General features: G+C 44.0%; 1 protein-coding gene across 2 annotated transcripts in view; it reads right to left on the bottom strand.

Annotated features, from left to right (window-relative positions):
* Positions 1–21,083, bottom strand: part of GRM3 (glutamate metabotropic receptor 3) — a 70,968-nt gene extending 49,885 nt beyond the window's left edge. For both annotated transcript variants that reach the window (XM_004582272.2, XM_036493656.2), the window contains exons 1-2: positions 20,622–21,083; positions 3,102–3,957 (exon numbers count right to left, since the gene is read on the bottom strand). In XM_004582272.2, coding sequence (XP_004582329.2) covers positions 3,102–3,957; positions 20,622–21,083 — 1,318 coding nt within the window. The remainder of the gene's footprint in view (positions 1–3,101; positions 3,958–20,621) is intronic.
* Between the last annotated feature and the right edge of the window lie 330 nt (positions 21,084–21,413).

The raw sequence follows: 21,413 nt of genomic DNA, 5'->3' as shown, positions 1-21,413 counted from the left end.
CTTGAGTCTGATGCACTGGTGAGTGGGGCGGTGAGGTTGCACTGCCTGCCTTCTGTCTGCAGCTTTTCTTGTACGTGTGGAGAATTGGAAACACCAGAATCAGGCTGGACCATCTCCACCAGGCACTTGGTGTCTGACCTGGTACCAAGAGGTGAATAAAAAGGAAGCAAAGTGAAGCACATACTCAAGCAAGGAAACAAACTAACAAAAGCTGTCAGCTACTCTGGGAGCCACCTGTCCAGCTGTGGCAGGGAGTTTTCTGCTTGCAAGTCCTGGAATAAGATTTTGTTCAGGGACTTTACATCTGTTCCAGAAATATGATGCAGAATAATCTCCCAGGCCCAAACCAACGCCAAGATAGAAGATGCCAGAGCAACACCTTACTATTGTAGCTCCCCTGGGTCCTGCTTCTCAGACTCATATGGTGGTTAGAGACCAGTGGACACTCTGTGGAGTAGTCTTGTTCACTTGTGGGTCCTCATGTCCTAGAGATGTGTGTGGGTACATCCAGTGCCAGAAGAACTCACCACTTTGAAATAATTTTCACAAGGCAGAGTCCTGAAAACATCTAACAAAATGAATTAGGTTCCAATGAGATTCCTGTCGGCTAGCGCTGGAATCAGCTGGTAGGGATGCACAAAGCACCAAGGGATTGTTTAATGGACATAGTTAAAATTCTCAGAAGGCCCACTCTTTCATCCTGTAAGGGCCAGAGGGAATTGGCTGCCCCTTTTGCTTTTGAGAAGGATCTTGAAGTAAATGCGTTTGGTACAAGCAGCTGGCTGGAAGAGGATTTTTTTTTTTTTCCAACTTAATTGAGCAGATTGAACTACTGGGTTTAGTTCATTGCCTCACTATTCAAGTTAGAAAAGCAGAAATACTATTTCAGAAAAAATAAAACAAACATGCTATGCAGTAGCTAATTAGGAAAAGAAATGCTTGGTATTTATTTTTTCGTCTTAGGGCAGTAACGTGACACTCAGGCTTATAATCTTTCCCTATTTCAAGTTAAAATTAGGCACTTATTTAGTCAGACGCAGGTTATTGTACACTCAAATCAGCATTCTGTACATTCTATTTTGTATGTTTCTCTTAGTGAAGTTCTAGATGTTGTGTTTGTTCTTTGATTTATTTTTAATTTAATATTTGCTAATTTGCTTCTTAGTATCTTCTCACAGAAATGTGTTTTCTTGTCCAGTTCTCCTTACTGAGCATCTGTGCCTTGTGGCTGGTCTACATTTGCTGTCCTTTCTGTGGTCTAAAGTCTGCTCTTCTTCCTAATGTCTGACAAATTGAGAAAGTGAGAATTGTCCTATGAGATAGGACCTGCATATACTGAGCCATTGGATCGGAGCCAGTGACTGCCAAGGACAGACTAGAAGGAGGCACTATTGTTCTGTTTATTTGAATAAGAACTTTATTTCTGCCCTTGTCCTTGCCTGGACCCAAGCAGTGGGACCAGGCAAAAGTTTTGGTCATATGAATACCTTTTTTTATGGTGGCTGTGTGAAATCTGGGTCCTCTTATTTTGTGTATCTGTATATTTACATGCTAAGCAGTGAGGACAAAATCAGAATAACAAAGCTAATCAATGCATGTCGTGAATAAAGATTGATGATAACTCTAAAGGTAGTCTGGAGGGGGAGAGTGCAAGCTGAAGTATCTTATTCATCTTCCAGAATTAATTGTATTGTAGATGCTATTTATGGATGCCTGAGAGTTCATTTATTTCTAGAGTAAAGATATCCTTTTTTAGTGGACTCGAGGGCCCATTCCTATTTCCTGGAGATGTCAGTAGGAGCTGATGTGGCATTGTGAGATAAATGCTAATAAACTACTTATTTATTTATTTATTTATTTATTTATTTATTTATTTATTTATTTTACATGAAACCCACCTTTAGGAATGTGAGGCACAGAAAGAGTTGACTGTTTACCATTGTAAGTAGTCATTCTAACGGCAGAGGTGAGTCCCCATCAGATAAGTGGTGGTGGTGGTGGAGATGGTGGAATCTTGATTTAACTGATTTCCACTACTTACATTGTCTCTTAGGACAAAGAAGAAAAAAGAATAATACCTAAAAATACATAGTGGAAATGTCTGTACTTATTTCAAGGGGTGAGAATTCTGGGACAAGAACTGTTGCCGTGGGGCCCTATCTCCATCGCTGATGATTCAGTGGAGCATTTGCAGTTCGAAGGCCTCCGCTGAGGACCAAGAGCTGCCCGTTGAAGCACAGGCGCTTTCAGAGGTTGGGGGACACATTCACTGAAGCCGACCACAGATGAGAACTTGATCAGCATTTAGACCAATGGAAGAGTGTTAGCGGTGTGTGTTGTTTGGAATCAGAATCTCTTGTGCCCAGTAGCACTGCTTTCACGTTATGCGTGAGGATTAACCTGGAGTGTCCCAAACCAGGACCCTACTGCATTGCTACCACGTGTGCCATTAAAACAAAGTACTGTATTTAGAGATTCAGACCACACTTCAAAACAAACGAGGAGGCAGAAACAGCCACTTTTTGAACGCACCCATGCACATTCACCAGTGTTCAAATCTGTCTCCATTTTGCTTATACTCAGGCTCATAGCATAACATAATTGGCAAAACCCTACAATTCTTAAAACCCATAGGGAAATGTTTTTATTTAGCAGAAGAAATAAACAACTGAGCTCAGAGGTGGGAGGTCACCGTGATGTGGATGTCCTCATTGATATGAAAGTCTTTGGTTCAGATCACCCACAAGAAACCTGGAAGCTTCTTACAGAGCTGCCAGTTTCCACTGAAGAGTAAATACCTACATCTCCTGTGCCCTGCCTTGTGGCTGACAACAGAAAGAAAGCAAATGCGGTCTGGTTCCACCTCACAGCCTCCGCATTGGAGCCACCAGCCCAGCCTGGGGTCCTTCCTTATCCTGTAGTGCAAAAGTTACTGTTCCTTAAGAAATGAGCTAGAACACCAACAGGCCTTCCTAGTGCCTCTAAGCTGTCCGGCCCCATTTCTTCGGTTCTGATTTAAGCACTTGCGGCAGGGGCACAAGTACCTGATTCTGGTCTGAGTGCACCTGTTGGTGCCGCCCACCCCAAGACCCCACGCTTACCTGTGAAGTTGATTTTCAGCAAGTAGTCCTTGTACAGCTTCTTCCCGTCCAAGATCTTCATGGCGTCACAGAGCTTGGTCGTGTTGGGACACAATGTGCGCTGCATCTTGTGCAGCGCGTGCGCCATGGCATACACTGCATTCACTACAAACATGATCTTGGATTCCTGCTCGTAGTTGCTGCTGTCGATGGCCAGGTGCTTGTCGCAGGCGCGCCTGTGGTTGTGCTTGCCCTGGAGGCTGCACTGGAACTTCTGCTCCCAGAAGTCCCGGAACCAGGGGTTGCGGTGGTTGTTGTAGGGCGTGAGGCTCTGGAAGTAGCGGTCGAACTGGCGCACAGGCTGCGAGGCCAGCTCCAGCGTGATGGCGCCGTCGGCCACGTGCTCGCTGCCTTTGACGATGCTCTCCTGCGCGCCCCAGCCATCGCTGGCCACCCAGGTGAAGGAGGCGTTGGCGCGGCTGGCAGCAGCGATGAGCTCCCGCGAGTCGTCACTGCGCATGAAGAGGACTACCACACGAGCGCTGGGCTTGAGCAGCAGCTCCCGCACCACGCTGTCATAGGACTTGCGGATGTTGGAGCGTCCCACCTTCTCGGCTGTGGCGATGCAGATGTTGCGTAGGCGCGCCTCCTGCTCGAATGCTTCAATGCCAGTCTCTCCGTAGTCACCCTCGGAGGCCACGGTGGACACGTAAGTCCAGTTAAAGAAACGGAGGATCTCGGCCATGGCCTTGGCCTGGTAGAAGTCTGGGGGCACGGTCCGGGCGAAGTAATCATAGCGTGACTTGTCACTGAGTTTGGCGCTGGTGGAGGCGTAGCTGATTTGGGGGATCTGGAAGAGGCGCAGCAGGTTGGCCACCTGTAAGGAGAGAGGGGGTAGGGTCGTGTGTTAGGGACCCACCCGCGACTTCACCCGGCCCCATCTCGCGCCCAGGTGGTGGCACTGTTTATGTAGTTCCTTTATATTTTATACACAGACGAGTTATTTTACTTATGGAGAGGTAGAGTGCAACAGCGCGGGCTAGCTGCCATACATTGGCCAACGCACCAGATGCTCCAAACAAGCCAGAATCAGTCCAACTCTTGCCGAGGGACAGGGTCCCGAGCGTCTGACCCATGACCTGCCTGAGAGGTGGGGTCAAAGGTTGGGGTGGAACTACATCATCAGGAGGCTGCACTGGAGAACAGAGCTGGGAGGACGGGACCTTGGGAAGCACCTTGTGGGATGTGGACTTTGGCTCCTGAGACAAATGCGTGCTCTGGTTGGATACTGCTTTAAAGGAGCGCCCGGGGTGGGGAATCCTGTTTTGGTTGTTAGGAACATGTCCATGCAGGTAGTGTGGGCTTTGAGGGGGCATAATGGAGACAGAGCTGGCAGCACTTGGCTGTGCAGACCCTAGGCATAGAGGAGGCCACTGCAGCGTGTTCTTTGTGGCCAAGCTTCTGGGTCCTGCCACAGCTCAAACAATTAGCCACAGAGAATTGGCCAAGCTGAGTTTTTAGGCAACTTGGCTGCAGTTGTATAGAAAGAGCTCTGGTGTTGTCTCATTCTCACTTCCCCCTCTTTTGCTAAACGTGGCAGCCTCTGAAAGAATTTAATTTGGGATCTGTGTGCACATGGACAGTCCAAACTAGACATTTATTATCTGGGCTAAGAAAAAAATCAATTCTGCTAAAAATTGTATTTGGTGTACCCCAAATTTTACACAAACACTTTCCTAAACTCTTGAAAAGCATGACCAACAGTTCGTTTTCATCTTTAAAACTTGTTTCTACCTGATCTATGTGAAAAAGATAGCACACAAATGTGCTCTTCTGATTATATTTTTTATTAAAAATTTCCTTGGCTACCTTACATGTTCTGAAAATGTGCATCCCTGTACTGACTTCAATTAAATCCTTATAACCACTGAGTGCACTTTAATCAGAATCAATGCTGGATATTGCTAAGTACACTGGGGTGAATATTTGCAGTTTGCCTTCTGGGTATTGTGGCTTTGTGCTGCTGTGTGACATGCAGGAGTTGCAGGTTGAAGTGGGCAATCATTAGCAAACAGTACAAACCTTGTAAAGCAGTTGCCATGTAAGCCCTGATTCGTTGTCGTTGCGGCTGGTGAAGTTTCCTACATGATGTACTACTGCAGATCTAACCTCTTACTAAAATCAGCACTTGATTTGTCCAGAAGTACAAAAAGCTAAAAATACAGAAAGGCATGCAGGGTCAGAAGAACCATGAGACTGTGAATCTGTGACTCTACTGTGTCACTGTGAATTTGAGGCGAGAAGCACAGAAAAGCATAGAGATATGAAGAATGGGCGGGAGGAACAGGAGCCAGGTGGTGGGATATGACATAGATTGCTTAACTGTCATTAGGAAGATCTTCATTTTTAACAAAATCAGTAGGATTGGGGGATGTCTATGCTGTTGACAGCTGAGTTGCCTGTTAGTCTACAAGGAGAACTCTGGAAATGTTCTTGAGTTGCTTTACTGGCCATAGGATTTCTTTGAGAAAGCATGAAGGAGCAAGACAAACTTACATGCAGCATCATTTGGAGTGGTAAGAGTCCTTTAGGATGGAGAAGTCAGGTGACACTTTGGAAGAAAGCTACGCAATGGTGTTATTTATAAGAGTGGAAGAAGGGAAAATAAGAATGTGGCTATTTGTGTTTTAGAAGCATGTTTCACAGATATGCTTCGCACAGAAGCATACTTCATAAAGGCATATAGCTTGGGAGAGACAGGACTTTAAAACTAATTCATGCAATGTAGAATAGTCTTGACAGAAAAGACAGGGCTCCAAAGAATCCAGTGTGGTTCTGCACTGCCATAGGGTGTTTAAGGGTTAAAAAGAATTGTGATAGGGATGGGTGCTGTAGGGGTGTGTGCTGGGGAGCATTCCCACACATGACATGGAAGAGAGACACTGAAGACAGACTGTGGAAATGGGAGACATTTTGGGTGTTGTGAATTTCTGTTTCACAAGATGTAGTCAGAAGAGAAAGAACCAATGGATAGAGAAGTGAGTTACGTACGACTGAAAGAAATGTGCTGCTTGCTTTGTCATGATTCCCATCCAGGATGTATCCTTACGTGGAAATGGTAGCAAAAATAGCATGAAAAAGTTACCTCAGAACAAATTAGGAGAAACCACAAAACTGAATTGAATTTGCCTTCACTAGTGTATTCTGAAAGAAATTGCATACTGCATGCTAGAATCAGTGTTAATAATCTGAGCAATCAACGGTGGGAAGAGTGTCCTAAGTTAAAGTCAGTGGAGAGACAAATGCAGAAAGCACAGATCAAGAATATAGAAAAACAAGTCTGATGTGCTGCAGTGATTTTTCTAGAACAGCATTTTCTTACTGTAGCATGCAAGCACCCAGGGAGGTGCCCGACAGTCTCTAGGAATCGAGGGGGTGGTAAAGGGCATACCCCGCCCCACGAGGAGGGCTCTCATGTCCTGGAAAGTTCATAGTCTGGAGGACCATGGCTCCCGCAGGCCTTAGGGAAAGGGAAGGAGCTGAATAGCAAAGGTACAAATGCCAAAAGACTCAAAATTGATAGACAATGTTCAGGTTAGGATCTGTTTTGTGTTGATGCCATTGGAAAAACATACAAATGTAATCAGACTGGAAGGACCATGAGGAGGATCTCAGTCCTTTGCTTCACAGGTAAAGCAACACAGGCTCACCGCAAGTTCAAGATTTACACCATCAGTAAGCAGGAAAGCCAAGCTGAGAGCCCAAGCTCTCGGTTTCCTCCAAGTCCAGGCCCCTGTCTGGAAACAGATGATATTACCTGAGGAGACACCTAAGTTCCTTGATTTAAATCAAGGGGTACGATAATGAAATATGAAGTGGAAAACTAGGAAACATGAAGGTATAATTTAGAGCTGACAATGGCAGATGAGCATGTCCCAGAAATCCCAGGATGGCTCAAGGCAGAAAGGGGTTATCCAGTGACGTGTTCTCTTTAGGCCCCAGTTCAACTTTGGGTCCTCAGAAGTGAGCAGAGAAGGGCAATTCCAGTCTTGCTACACTCTAAGATTCTGTTCCCAGATTGCCCTTTCTTGGGAAACCCTAGATCCTTAATTTTAAAAATATCTTGGGAAACCCAAGTTCCCTAATTGAAAAAAAATATATATATATATATATATATATATATATGCTGATTGAGAAACTGAGGTAAAAGGGGCCTCAGAACCTTACTTGCAGGCACAGGACACGATCCCCGGAACTCAGAGATCAGCCGCTGGTGCAGCCACTCTTTCCACGTTGGCGTGGTCTGTCTAAGCTCATGGCTGACTCTCCTCACTATCATTTTGAGATGATTTATTTCAAGTTACAGCATGTCTGTCTCATTGGATTTCAGAAGCCATAAAATCTTTTATTTGAGAGCCATGAGCAATCATTCCTTGTTATCAGGACATACTTTTTCATTTGTCAGTTTATCCTTGTGGTGGCTTCATCAACATTTGTTTACTGACAGGTCATCTACAGAGATAACAATGATTGGCTAAGAGTCTACAGGGAAATTTCCACTGGGAGGAGAAAAGCTACAAGCTGTCTATCTGACCAAGTGGGGCTTTGCGGTTGACGTGTGAGGCACACTGACCTTTCAGCAGAGCCCATTTTCTCCCCCCGCCCCCACAGCTGGGGCCCCAGAGGCCACATGCAGGTAAGAGGTTTCACCTGAGCCCTTTCCAGGGGCAGCATGTATGATTGTTTTATGTTAAGTCAGTGCTAGGATACTTTGAGGTGTACGCTTTCATAAATTTATCTCAGGTGAGATATAACAATATTTTCTTTTTTCACCTTTCAAGTCACAAATGTTTTGATATTTTGACCCAAGAGGAAATGCTTAGGAACCTAAACACGGCCAGACCGGATAGTACTATTTGCAGTAGATGCAGTGGTCTGAAGTCCGGCGTTTTGCCTCTCTCCCTCAGGTTTTGGAGCTGCAAGTTGGCATAATTTAGGTTGGGCTTCATCTGTGGTCCTTGGCCAACAAGCCAAGGTGGGACATCCGCCGTCATTCCCCCAGTACTCCCCCCGATCAGCGGAACTTGGCTGGATACAGAGTCTTTGTACTCTCCTCCATGCCTCGCAGAGCTCGGCGGTGTCCCCCAGTGTTGGCTAGCTGAGTAAACTGCTGAGTGAGCTTCTAGTTTGCTGATCTATGGTATGACATCTTCTAATTATCAGCACTGGTTTATGTGAGTGGGAAAAGAAAAAAGAATGGCCACCAGAGGTGATATAAAGCTACTCCCAAACACTGCTGTCAAACAATGTGTCACGCAACGTGGCCTTTAACGGAATCACATTCAAAATGAGGTGGCATGAGGCAGGGATCTGTAGACTTTCAGACCCTCAACAAAATGTTTCCAGTTGATGTAAACTAGGAGTATACAAAAGGAAGTCAGTTCTGTGTCCTGTGAACCAAGTTCTTAAGGTGAGCAATTACCCTGTTCTTTTAAGGAAGACAAACTAAAGGGCTCATCCTTGAGGCTGAGTCCTCAGATCACATCGGCTTGAGGTGGGGTTCAAGTAGACGTGTCGGTGTGACAGGCTTTACCATGGAGCCTGCTCTGAAGTTGGCTGGGCGGGAAGGTTTATCTGTGTCACCAGGGGCATGCGCAGCTAAACACTCGAGCAACATCAGCTGCTCCTTTTTCTGGACTACAGAAAATGGTCTTTTCCACAAGCAGCCATGGACAGTCCACAGTTGGCTGATGACCATGTCTCCAAACCCTGCTCATTCACTTCTGGGCATTCTGAGTTAAATGCCAATTTATTTGGGAGATTTATTTCTCTTCTTTTTTTTTAAGCAAGTCATAACATCTCTTATTTTCAGAATCCCAGGTGTCATGCTTCATTTCATGATGTTCTGATCCTAAGAACCAAAGAGTATGAACACATGAATGGCCTTAGGCAGTCTGCAAACCTTTTCATGCTGTGAAAAAAAAAAAAAAGAATAGCAACTGGAAAATTTGAGAGTCATCTGCGAGCCCTACTACACTGGTCCTGTTTCCTTTCTTGCCACTCAAGATATTACATAATAAACCCATCTCAAATATGAGCCCTCTGCCTACTGTGGCAGTACAATGGCAGGGCTTTTTCAATAGAAGACAAAAAGGGCCATTCATGTTTAGTATTTAGTCAAAATGTGTTTCCCTGCAAGATAGTTTTCCATCATGAATATTCTTTCTGGAAGTCTCATGGTGATTAGCTTCACGGGAAACAGCAATAACTGCCTCTCTGTAGACTGATTCTGTACTCGAGAAATTCCAGATGGCAAAGAGACGTTAAATAGTTCCCAGAAACATTTTATTTACAGATTATTTATATGCATCTGAAAAATAAACCGTTGCTATTATCCTGGGTCTTGATAATAACCTCTATGGATGTGCATTTGTCTTCTGCCCCCCTCATGCCTCTCTTTGAAGCTGTTTTCTAAGAATAAGCCTCCAGCTCTAATGGTTTTGTCGTATGTGCAGCACCGAATGTTTTGTCTGCCTTTTCATTAAATGCTTATATATGAGTCTGAAAAAGTACCACCAATTGCTGCACTTTGAACTGTGTGCTACCTATAGCCAGGTTACTAGATTAGAACAAATTCTACAAGTTGTGGTGTTGAGAAACTTCAGTGACCTTCCTGCTGAGATCAGTCAGGTTTAAACCATTAGCTATAAAAAAATTCAACATTCCCTTGTGTTTTAAGCTGAAGCAGGAGGGGGTTATGTTATTGAGAAAATCCCTGAAGAATTCAAGTTGTTCGCATGCATGTGAGGTACCTGTGCACAAAGAGTGCCAATCATGTTGTTATCATAGAAAAGATGAATCACTTTCTTTTTTTTTGCCACAATACCTGCAACACATGGAGGAAACTTTTGTCTGAAAATAGCTGACAAGAACCCATAGATGAATGGATTATTCTTGATTTAGGAAATTGCATGATGAAATACAATGAATTCCGGTTGATTCAGGATGGTATGCATAAGCCACCAACCCTTATATGCCATGGGCTCAAACAGTAGTTGAGTCAGAGATCTGTATTGCTTTTCCTGTTCAACAGCATGCCTCAGTCCCAGTGGGTTCAGGTGGATATCCAGACCCAGAGCTCTGTGCTCATGGAAGGAACCTCACAGCCGGTCCTCAGGCAGGGTGACTACTGTTTCACACCTCCCTCAGGTCACTGCACTAAGGGCCTGTGGTTTGCAACACAGTTTGTCAGAGAATTTTCATTTTATTCGTTTGAAATGAAGGGGTTGATGGATGCTAAGATCACTTATTTGGATATTCTCATAGCTCATATTGAGGCTGAATGATTTTTTTCAGGAGACCCACATTATAAGACATGTCAGGACTTTTCACTACAACAGGTGCCACTTCTCATTCAGTGGGGGTCTAACTTGCTCCCTTACTATCTGAGATTACTCTCTCAGGCATGCTTTATCCATACCCAGCCTTAGGAGCTATGTTGAAGGCAAACTGGAAGGCACTTTTCCCAGTGAATCAGTCTGTACTTTAGCAGCCCATGATTTACTTTGTATCTCTGTAGCAGGTTTCCCTATGAATTCATTTTCAAAAGAAGCCACTGGACTGAATTGGGTTGGGCTGTAGTGACTAACATGGAAACCAAAAGGTCTGTGTTGTAGCTGGTCCAGAGTGCATTAGTGTTCGTCAGTGTTGCCTGAAAAAGCAAAGCTCCCAGGGTCACTTGACGTACATCCCTTGGGGCCTTAGCCCTTGGTTTCACACCATGTCTATAGCAAGTCACAAGTTAACTAGTCTGTATTTTTCGGTGGCACCTGCAGTCACTTGCATAGTGCTACTATGACAAATACAACTGCCTCAATTAGCAAAATTCCTCTTGGTTGTTAGCCAAAAGTCAAAAGCTGTTGGTCATGCTCAGCAAAGCTGAGGGCTATTGCCTCATGTTTCTTTAAATGATCATTATTTACTTCTGAGTTTCTACAATGATTAAGGGCAGGGGGACACACACCATAGTATGTGTAGCAAACAGAGCTGTTATCCCTGGTTTCTCTGTTAACTGTTCCTTATGTCAATAGCAACCAGTCACAGGAGAAGCACAGTGACATGGTTCGATGCACACAGGGTTTGAATTGGACAGGCCAGCATTGAAATCCTAGCTCCATTTCTTACTAGCTGTATGACTTCTGGCAGTTTGTTTTAACATTTAAAATTTCACTTTCTGCATCTGTAAAGAAGGGAAGAGTGCCAATTCAGTTATGTGGTGACATCTAGGCTTGATCTCCAAGAGGAAGTGGATGTTTCCAGGCAGAGGAAGGGGAAGAGAAGTCCCTAGGTGGAAGAGAGGACACAAAGTCCGAGATGGGAAAGTAGCCGCTCACTCCAACAGCATCCGAGAGCTCCGAGTTAGCAGGCTCCCCGGTGTCTTGTTGGAATTATCAGAGGGTAAGGGAGAGATAGGAGGGCTGGGTTTAGACTGCTAAGTACTTTATGTGAAATTATAAGTACTTTGAACCTGATTCTTCAAGAAAATCAGTTACTGTTTTTAAATTAAGGGAATGACATAACTAAAATTGTTTTCTAAAAATACCACGATGGGTTATATCAGCTGAAACAGAATCATTGTAAGGATACAGTTCTGACTTAGGCCACATGTTTACAAACATGTGACAGTATAATTCAGTGACATTGAAGAAGTTATTAATAGAAATAGCAAAATTGGAAATTTAAGAAAAAAAATTGAGCCTACTTCTTCTTCTTCTCTCTCATTTATGGGCAACTCTCTGGCCTATTCATGTTGGGTATCTCATGTGCATGAATATGTGACTTTTTCTCTCACTGTTAAACACATTCTGCTCCTATTTTCACATACTACCTCTTTCTGTGTCGTGTTTTTACCTCTGTGGGAGGCAGGAATATGGATTGGAAGCTGATACAGTCTTTGCTCAAGTCAGAAGGAAACGGGTCCTAAATAACAGTGGTTGTTAGGGACTGTGGAAGGGTGAAGAACGGTCAAATCCCTGGAAGCGCCTCCGAAAGGATAACACAGAGATGTTTCAGGAGTAGAAATTGGAGCCAAGAGTTCGTTAAATAACAGTTAGTATTATTTGAAATTCTCTGGGTGGCACCAACCTGATTTTATGATTGTGTTTCTTTAAATCTTGCATAAATCAAATTCCTTAAAGTTAATTTATAAACACGGGCGTTGCATTATTAATGCATAAGTATATTCTTTATTTCAATGAAAGGTAACTTTTTTCCAGAATAATTTAGAAAAAAAATGTAGATCACGTGTTCATCCACGTGTGTTTCTCATTGGGAGAGCTTGGTGGTTCTGATTTGTATTGCATGATGTCCCCCTGTCAACTTTGTGACATTTAACCAGTCTGTAGGTACAACCAAGTAGTCCCTGGCATGGACATCCTGAAAGTTCAGTCCTAGTAATTGATGGCAAATCCCTGAGAATGTTTTGCCGTTCTGACCCGTTGGCAGGAAAAGCTGACATATGTTTAGGATCTGATAATTCAGTGTTGTTTCTGCTTGTTCCCTCCTGTGTTTCCATGTCCTCTGCTGGAACTGAAAGAGCTGGCGAGAATCAAGGCTTTATCACTACCAACAGAGGGAGCTCCACAGGATTCCAGGTGGTGACATCAAAAATAGCAAAGCCACCAACGTTTTGTGTTCACAGTCCACTGATAAACTGCCTGGAGCATCACTGTTTATTTTAACTGCAGGTGGCGTTGGAACTCTGTCCTTGTATCTCCTAAGGTCCACTAATGGAAAAGTACTTTGTGAGTTTTTAGCTGCATTTTTCATAGATCAGTAGACACATAACTATTGCATTAAACCTGTGTACTTTCATTGCTATAATCTGCTAAGAGTCGAATCTTCCCTTGTTGAAATACTATGACGTGTTCAGGTTGATCCATTAAAAAAGCATATATGAATTGGAAATTTAGAGAACTTTATATCTTAAAAGCAAAATTCTATCTTCCATTTAACTATAAGTGTCAAAACTTGATTCATTTACTCAGTCTGTAATTATACTCACTCACTGCTCTCTCAGGGATACCTGTATTTTTTGCCTTTCATTCATGAGCTCTGTTGCAGGCATGGAATGATGGGATGCAAGCTTCGTTCACAGTCATGAGCCATACCATAGCTCTGCGAGTTGGAGCCCTGAGAACGGGAGTCCTGCTCGCAACCTCTTGTCTTTCACTAGAACATTTTCCAAATAAACACATGTCAGAAGGGGGATTAATGAAGAAACAAATTAATCCAAATCAAAGGACGAAGAGTGGGGTATTGTACTTCAGATAATCACCTGTGTTGGGAGATATGGGGAATGAGGCAGCATGCTCCAAGCTTCTTGCAGGTGCTGTTGCCAGTGCCTCCCTCCCTGTGACAAAGTCCTTGGGTGCCCGTGCTTGGGGCAGGTGGAATGCACGCGATGGAGGAAGGCTGCCAAGCAAGCAGCTTTGTGAGACTGCTTCAGAGTGAAAGGCCTGGGAAGGGAATAGAGGTTCGATCTGAGACAGCTCTCAAGTCAGGTTTTCCAAGGCTTGCACTCTGTGAGGGGCAATCAGAACAGCAGAGAAGGAGGTGAGCTGTCTGATGCTAATGTTGATTTCACTGCTTGTGGAGTAAAAGGAACTTAAATTTGGCACTTGACCTTTGTTCATTTCCGTTTTCCTTGGAAGCATTCCTCTTGTACTCGAGGTGTTAGAGGTGAAAAAGCACAGCTGACAGCTAGTGATATCTACAGAATGCCGAATGCTTATTACGTGACGAACTTTGCATTGCTCTTCATGGCTTTTCTTATTTAGTTCTCTCAATAATGCTGTAATGGAAGTACGAGTACTAACTCCAGCTTAGATATGTGGAAAGTGATGCTGGAGATTTTTGCAAAAAGCACAAAAAGTTGGTATTTTGGTATAGCAGCCTAAACCCTACCTCTGATGTTGGTATCTCATCTGGGCTCCAGTTTGTGTCCTGGCTGCTCCACTTCTGATCCACCTCTCTACTAATGTACCTGGGAAAGCAGCAGGTACTTGGCCAGGTGCTTGGGCCCTTGAGGCTGTGTGGGAGAGCTGGATGAAGTTCCTGACTTAAGCCTGCCCCGACTCTGACTGTTATGGCCACCTGGGGATTGAATCAGTGGGCAGAGATATCTCTCTCTCCATCTCTCCTTCTCTCCCTGTAACTTTGACTTTAAAAATAAACAAATACATCTTTCATTAAAAAAGCAAAGCACACTAAATATTCATAGTTAAACTTATCCCTGCTCTAATCATTGTATTTGCACTAGTAAACTTACTAATTTGGCACTATCATTGTTTTTCTGGAGACATGGATACCAGTGATTAATTTGTGTATTTCTAATGCTGTCACTTTGGCTTAGTCAAGGGCAAGGTAATATTCCCTTCTCCTTTGTGTGGGTTACAGGCACAGCTTGGGTAATGCCTAAGCATTCTACTCATTCTTTCTATGGAGAGAGACTTCATAGGGCCCTAACCTCTTCCACAGTGACCCTAGGTATCTGCAGTGCTGTATCTTGTTGTATGGTGTTCTCCACACAGTTGGTTTGAGGACAAATGGAGGAGTGGATTTCCTAGAGCTGCTCGCAAAATGAAGGCATCCTGTGGCATACGTGGTAGTCCGTGGAGGTGGGCAGGGTGGGGGCGATTGTGTCTTACACATTCATCTTGCTACACCATCTGTCCTTTGTATCAAGCCCAGTTTTCCAAGAAAGGAAAATGTTGATTCTCATTTATAAACCTCCAGACTGACGTACAGTAGGTGAGTCATGGTTGTAACTCTCGCTCCAGGATTCACCTAGGGAGGTTTCAGGCTTCTGCAAGGAAGACTTCTTGGTTCTTTCAATTCTTTGGCAAATACTGAGTGTCTCCATGGTGGAAGTGTTGTCCTAGGTGCTAGTAACACAGGAGCAAAATGACGTGGCTCATAGATGTGTGGAGCTTAGAGTCTTTGTGGAAAACTAGATATGCCCATGAACAGTTGTATTTAATAGGAAGGTAATGGAGTTATGTGTTTATGTAGTGGGGCTTCAAGAAAGATTTCTCTAAAGGGCCAGGGTTTGAGCTGAGGACTGAAAGAATAGGATTTGGTGAGGTGTACAAACAGTGAAAAGAACACTGCATTCCAGGTAGAAGAAAAACCGTGTTCTGTCTTTTATGAAAGAATGTACAGACAACATCTTGTGGAGCTCGAGAAGGAAATCAGGGACTTCAAAGGCAAGTCTTGTATTTACACAAACCTAACACTTTCTCTTGCTCCAGTCCCTTCCTACCCACTGTTTCTGTTATTCCTCTGGGCTCCCAGTGCGTCCTTTCGTTGTCAGTTGATATTCATGTCCTCACTTGCACCTGTTTGATGCTTGGATATGTTATTGTTTCATTTACTTATTCATGACAAAGGGGCTTGTAAGATGTCTACTGTTTTTAAAGGTTGTGTACTTTTCTCTGCTCTACATCATTGGTGTTTTTAGTGTATCTACAATACACATGCCCAGTACATTTTTGATGAAAAATCGTTCTTAACTAAATTGCGCTAAAATAATGGTCAAAGTGATTGCCAAGGAAGTATGGAAAACATGAATTACAATAAATAATAAACTTTTTATCAGGATTATTCTGAAACAAAAGTCCAGCCAGTAATTATTTCAGTTGCTTATGATTTTTATAAATTTGGGGGAAATAAGTGACTCAATCGTCAAGTGTGTATGCATATATATGTATGTGTGTGTATGTATATATATATATACATAGAATTTACAAAAATGAGAAGTTCCTTTGAATGCATGTATTTCAAATGCTACCGTGTTTTCACTGTCCAGTAATATGCAGCCTGGCCTGGCCTGACTAGCTCCTGTGACAGAAGACACATTTGGCTCCACCCAGCTCCGTCCACACCATTTCATTCCTGAGAACTCTTGTTTGTGTGGACTCTAGGTGTGCTGGCCTGCCGTGACTCTGTCAGGATGACCGTGGCTAAGAGCTGAGAGGCACATGGGAGTGGGTGGGACTGCACGTCCCGAGAAAGGCTCTGACCGTCTCAGACGTGGTGAAGAGAAAGCAGGACTGGGTCAAGGTCGTCTTCTACAAGCTCAGCGCTTAGATGCTGTCTGACTCCAGTCCCCGTTTGTGGCTGAGGTTGCTTAAACTCTCAGGAGCAAAGCAGTAACCAAGTCAGCTTACTACTTTCATGTTCCAGGTAAAAGCTGCTCTATTAGATGAGAGAGACTGAGGAAATGATGCATCCTCAGAAAATAGTGAGGGGTGTTTTTGGAACATGTTTTCAAGGCACATTTGGACTGCGTGACAGTGGATAACCACAGTCTTGCTGAAAAGCACACACATGCACATTGCTTTAGAGTAAGTGCCAGGTAGATAATTTCACAGCTAAAGGCAACTGACCTGATCCTTTCCTTGAAAGAGTACTGTCTTCCCTGAAGTGGGTGCTTTGCAGGTGTGTAGGGAAGATCAGAACATAGCTCTAAAAATGCTTTAAAAATAAATATACTTAGAGGGGGTGAAGATAGATCCCTTGTATATTTGCTAATATAAGAAGGGTTTTGGGGGCTGGCACTGTGGCTCAACAGGCTGATCCTCCACCCCTAGTGCTGGAACCCATGAGTATCAGTGCACGTCTTGGGTGCTGCACTTCCCATCCAGCTCCCTGCTTGTGGCCTGGGAAAGCAGCAGAGGACGGCCCAAAGCCTTGGGACCCTACACACCCGTGTAGGACACCTGGAGGAGGCTCCTGGCTTCTGGCTTCTGATCAGATCAGCTCCAGCCATTGTAGCCATTTGGGGAGTGAAACAGCAGATGGAAGATCTTTCTCTGCCTCTCCTTCTCTCTGTAAATCTGCCTTTCTAATAAAAATTTAAAAAAATCCTTAAAACAAGGGTTTTGAAGCTAGCTTTCATCAATTACTGAATTAAGAAATCAATGCTTTTGCTTTTACAAGATACCACCACAGAGTGATTTGCTGTACTTACTAAAAGCATTGGGAAAATAATTATCCAGGTCTTAATCAATGGCAACACAACTTAACCCAGCAAGTCCTTAAGTACATTTCCCCTCTCATGCAGTTTTAACTGCACAAACTCAGGCTGTCTTATGAACTAACACAGCAGGTATGAGTTCTTCCAGGATCCCTCTCCCATTAAGAGGACTGTAAGGGAAGGAGAGGAAGCTGGGAGAATACCTCCCTCCCCCAGCACCCCAAATACTGGGCTAAGAAAGAATGTCCAGAAAGGACTTCTAGTGTCTAAAATTGACTCAACCAAAGAAGGAAAGAGACTTAAGCATGCTTGTTCCCAAAGGTTCTCTCTACACAGAATTTTGAGACTCGAAGTTCTGGGCTCTGGTTTGGGATTACCTGTTAGGGCTGGATGGCAGGGATGTTGAAATTATGGAATGGATTTGCACTCACTTATGTCTTCACAGCCTAAAGCTCATTTTTGCCTGCACCGTTCAGGTAAAGATCCTTTGCAGTGCCTACGTGGGATGTCCAGACCAGTAAAGAAGGCATGGCAGTGTCGCCTGGGCACATGGTCAGGGTCAGTCATGGAGGACTAGCAGGGGAGTATGAGATTTATAGAAACATTTCTCTTGCTGTTGGGCACAAGTACCTTCATTCCACCATTAGGGATACCTTGCTTGGGATGGCCATTGGCTGCATGGTTTAGAATTCTTCAGTGTTTCAAAGGGAGAAGGTATTTTCATTGTTAGCTGTATACAAGCCTCCTAACGTGCATAGCCCAAAACAACAGCCTCCTTGGGTCATTTCCCTGAAAGGACACTCAGAGGTCGACATAGACCAGTTGTTTCAACTCCTGGCTTTGCTTTGGCCTGGACCGGTGTGTGGTCTCATCCAAGCTGAGCAGCCAGGAAACCACAGGAGAGGAAGCGGAACTACACACTCTGCACTCTTTCTCCAGCCCACCCTGCTACTTCTGTGAAGGCCTTTGTCCCCCGGCATGTGGACATCTGTCCCGGCAGTGACCAGCTCCACACAGCCTGAAGCTCTCACCTTGTGGTCCTCTTAGCTTCCCTCCAGTACCACTTCCGTCCTATCAGTGACCCACAAAACCTTTTAGATGCGATTTCTTCCTTTGTGAGCTGTGTGAATGTGTTTTTGTATTACACTGGCTATTCTTTGACAGAGTCTCATACCCACTGCCAGATTTTCAGTCCTGTGAGGGGGAGGCCGTGTTGATGAGGCCTCAGTGTTCTTTCCCATGCTTTCCCAGCACAGAGCATGCAGTGGGAGTTCAGTGCAGCTGAATGTGCTGAGCGTATATTTGCAATGAGCAGTTGATATCAAGGGATTGCCAGGTCCCTGGGATGACCTTAGAGTTTGCCCTTACTTGGGGCTCTTCCACTGAGTTTTCCTCTGATTTTAGGGCCGTGACAGTTATCATCAGTTAAATCTGTTAATTCTTTGGTATGGCTTTTTTTTGCGGGGGGGTTCCTACGTTTTTTTCCCTCAACAACTTTTTGAGGTAGATGCCATTTTCTTCATTTTATAGCCATACCGGTGAAGGGTGGAGTTGGAATTTGAAGTCAGGTCTTTCTGATGCTGAAACAAGTGCTCTTCCCATTAGGTAGCATGATAATTTTGATTGATTTATTTATACTGTGGAGGCACAAACCATATCAGCATTTATGACAATATGGTAATACTGAGCAGATAATTGAAATAATAAGTCAAAGTCTTTGGGTGGGTGAGAATTGACTCCTTTTGAAAGCAAGTACCAGGTCAGAGTTGCTTACCGTTGTTTTTTGGGGCATTTAACAAGTCTGACTTCTGTGGTGTACATGGGTAAAGGATACAGACATTTAAATATATGTATATTACATAATATATAGTACAGTCATGTGGCTTTATATATCTGCAAATTATGGGGTATTAATGACTGTGGGCACGTCATATTTACACATCTGCTGTGCAGAACCATTTACTCCTACACAGGGAGAAGCTAAGGTCAGAAAAATCATGTGTGGAATTACACAGTAGAGGTAGTATTGGTGTAATAATGTAAGTACTGCTGAAACAAATGACATGCATCTGGTGGAATTGCTAGTGAAGTATTCAGATAGTAGATACCTGTATTAAGTTCTGTCTTCTAAAATAGCAAACTATGCCACTCCTAATTCAAGTAGAGAATTAGTGTTGAAAGTTAGCATGGTGTGCATTGAGATAGGCGAATATTTTCTATCAAATGAAGTCAAAGGTGTTTATGAAAAACCAATTATCCTAATTACTCATAGTATGACTCTGTGCTCTGAAGAAGGAAAGAAATCTGAAGTAGCTCATTTAGAACAGCACAGAATTATACATAGAATTTTAAGTGCCACAAATGTAGGTTGTAGAAATAAGGCTACTCCAATGCAGACAGAGCCCATTTAAGTGGCTTGTGAAGACAATATGGGGTCACATGGCTCCCTCTCCTCCTTGGGGCTTTCAGTGTAATAATTGGCAGAAGGCCAAGTGTCTGACTCTTTGACTCATGCACTTTTATTTCTAAGACATTAGTGTTCTCAAAAGGAAAGTAAATGTATTTATCTTCAGGGAACAGAGTAGACTCACTGTGGGCAGCTAAAAGAATGCAGAGGAAAGACACGCCTGAGCTCTGGGGTTTGGGGGCTTTGTGACAGTGGGGAAATGAGGAGGCTGAGCTTGGTGGCATGTTTCCCAGGCCTTTTCTGTCCCCCAAAGTCCATGGCACTGTACAGGTGATGAGAGCTGATTAGCGGCATTTTATCTGGCTTAAGGTGTATGCTGAATCATTCCCTTTTTCAGGGGGATGCAGTGATCTGGTTTCTGTGCATGCAGTTTTAACTTTATGATTTGAGAAGGTGTTCTATACTTATTTCTGAGTTCAGTGAGGATTAAACAGGGCTATTATACCTTCTTGTGGTTTACTGGACCATTGACTTCTAGGTAATCACTTCATTGTTTTTGCACACTCCTGTGTGTATCCCTGGCAGTGCTTCTGTGGTAGGCAGGGCACAGTTCCGCTCCTTGCCTCTGGAATGAGCTGTGCCAGTTGCTTTGGCCCATGGGATGGTGGTAGATGTGAGGCAAAAAGAACTTTGAAAGAAGTGCGTGCAGTTGAGCGTGTGTCCTCTGGCACCCCGCCATTCTTCTGAAATGAACACACCTACGTTAGCTCATTTTTCCCAGGAGGGGATAAAAGGAAGATCATAGACACTCTTAGGGAAGTCCAGCTGATCTTGTAAACTTGCTTCACACCAACAGTTTTTATAGCAGTCTGTAATGTGGGAATAGCTGCATAATGTACCTCTACACACTTTTCATTGGCAAATAGATGTGCTCTCTGAAAACCTATATATTCACAGAATTCAATCACTATTACTAGCCTCACCCATCAATGATTTTAAGGTAATCTCCTCTGCTTCCTGTACCTGCTGCTCCCCATAAGAAAAACCCATAAGAACACAGAGATAGCCATTTGGCAGTTGCATGGGGCAGTCTTACCTGTATGGAGACACTGCTGTAGGAACCACCGATGACTCCAGCAATGAGCAGTGGGATGTTTTCTTGAATGGCGTAGGATCCATCAGGACACATATACTCAGCCTCGTCCACTTTAGTCAAGGATGCCCTGACAAACTCCAGTGACTGCTCGAGGGCATAGGTGTCTCTTGAGCAAGTATCCAAAATGTGAACACCCAGCTTCACCCCTGGGAGCAAGTAGTTGTCTTTGTTGATCTCATCGATGGCAAACAACATAGCTTCCAGGCGTTGGATTCCTCGGTCCTCGTTGATGCGCCCACATTCTTCAGTCCCGGTGCCTTTTTCATTAATAGGAAACAGTCCCCCCAAAACAAGGTCACCTTCTATTTTAATCTCCCTCCTCATAAAGTTATGGTCCCCTAAGGAGAGCAACAATCCCTTTGAGAGGAAAGCTAAGGTCAGAACTTGGAGTCTTGTCAACATCTTTGTGAGTCCTGCTGTGGCTCTCTGGGAGGTACAGCGGATGGCACCAACGTTGCCCACTAGTCCTTCTCTCTCATTTCCACACTGAGCCTTTGGCCACCAGTCCTTCAAACAAAAGGGGATGGGTGGGGGACAGACTAACCAAGTCTGTCACCGAGTTCCTAAAGAGACAAAATCAGTATGAGCTACAATGTAAGGAATGCAATATCATTAACATCAATGGTCTTTGATAAGACATGGGATGGTGTAATGACCCAAATGACCATTTCCCAATACACACTGCTCTCCTGCACTAGGCACTCACCGTTCTCTCACCCAGTCCTTCAAGCA

The sequence above is a fragment of the Ochotona princeps genome, chromosome 20, assembly GCF_030435755.1.
Source record: "Ochotona princeps isolate mOchPri1 chromosome 20, mOchPri1.hap1, whole genome shotgun sequence".
In the NCBI taxonomy this organism is placed as follows: domain Eukaryota; kingdom Metazoa; phylum Chordata; class Mammalia; order Lagomorpha; family Ochotonidae; genus Ochotona; species Ochotona princeps.
This window is presented reverse-complemented; position numbering and strand designations above follow the sequence as displayed.